At 48.6% G+C, this 978-nt stretch overlaps 1 protein-coding gene across 1 annotated transcript; it reads left to right on the top strand.

Moving 5' to 3' along the window:
- LOC107624645 lies at positions 1 to 489 on the top strand. The gene has a single exon (XM_016327101.1). It carries the CDS (start codon positions 1 to 3, stop codon positions 487 to 489), a length of 489 nt encoding a protein of 162 aa, XP_016182587.1.
- The last annotated feature ends 489 nt before the right edge of the window (positions 490 to 978 follow it).

Consider the following 978-nt stretch of genomic DNA (forward strand, 5'->3'; position numbering starts at 1 on the left):
ATGAGTCCATTCCGCCTCATCTACGGGAAAGCTTGTCACCTTCCAGTGGAGGTGGAACACAAGGCATACTGGGCGGTGAAGGAAGGCAACTTCGGATTGGGGGGAGCCGGCATTGAAAGGAAGCTGCAACTACAGGAATTAGAGTGCCTTCGATTGGAAGCGTATGAGAACTCAAGGCTCTACAAGGAAAAGGTGAAGGCAGTGCATAACAGGAATATCAAGAGGAGAGAGTTTAGAGCTGGGGATCTGGTCCTCCTCTATAACTCAAGGCTAAGACTCATGCCAGAAAAGTTGAGATCAAGGTGGGAAGGACTCTACAGGGTGGAAAAGGTTGAGCCTTATGGAGTCTTCCACCTGAGCCATCCTTCAAGCCCCAACTTCTTCAAGGTCAATGGCCACCGGTTGAAGCTATATTATAGTGAGAAGATGAAGAGCAACAAGGAGCTGGAGATCTTCCTATTGAAGGATCCGGCACAAGCAGAGAACTAAGCTCATCGACCGTCCAACTTAAGGACGTTAAAGAAAAGTGCTAGGTGAGAGACAACCCACCATGGTATGATCCTCCCTTTTTATTAGTTTCATTTCATTCGTATAAGTATTATTTCTCAGTTCTGCATATTTACTTCTATTTTTATAAAAAAAAAAAAGAAAAGAGCGCACCCACGCGTGAGCGTCGATGACGTGTACGCATCGTATGCAGGTGCACGAAAAGAAGAAAATAGGCAGAGAGTTACGCTGGAGTTGCGTAGGAACGGTGCCTCACGCATGAGCCAATCCACGCGTATGTGTGGGTGACGCGTGCTCGTGGGGAGAAAAACGGCGTCAATGAGTGTCTTGGCCGAGAGTTGTGCTGCCTGGGTGCTGGCACTGTGCGTTTAGCACAACCAGTAGTCATGCGTATGCGTGACCAACGCTTACGTGTCACCTGTAACTTCCACAACCCACGCGTACGCGTCACATACACGTACGCGTGGATGT

Source organism: Arachis ipaensis, unplaced genomic scaffold (genome assembly GCF_000816755.2).
Source record: "Arachis ipaensis cultivar K30076 unplaced genomic scaffold, Araip1.1 Aipa1148, whole genome shotgun sequence".
NCBI lineage: Eukaryota > Viridiplantae > Streptophyta > Magnoliopsida > Fabales > Fabaceae > Arachis > Arachis ipaensis.

Excerpts from the sequence above, each read along its gene's own strand:
- LOC107624645 (XM_016327101.1), top strand. The coding sequence starts at position 1 with ATGAGTCCATTCCGCCTCATCTACGGGAAAGCTTGTCACCTTCCAGTG.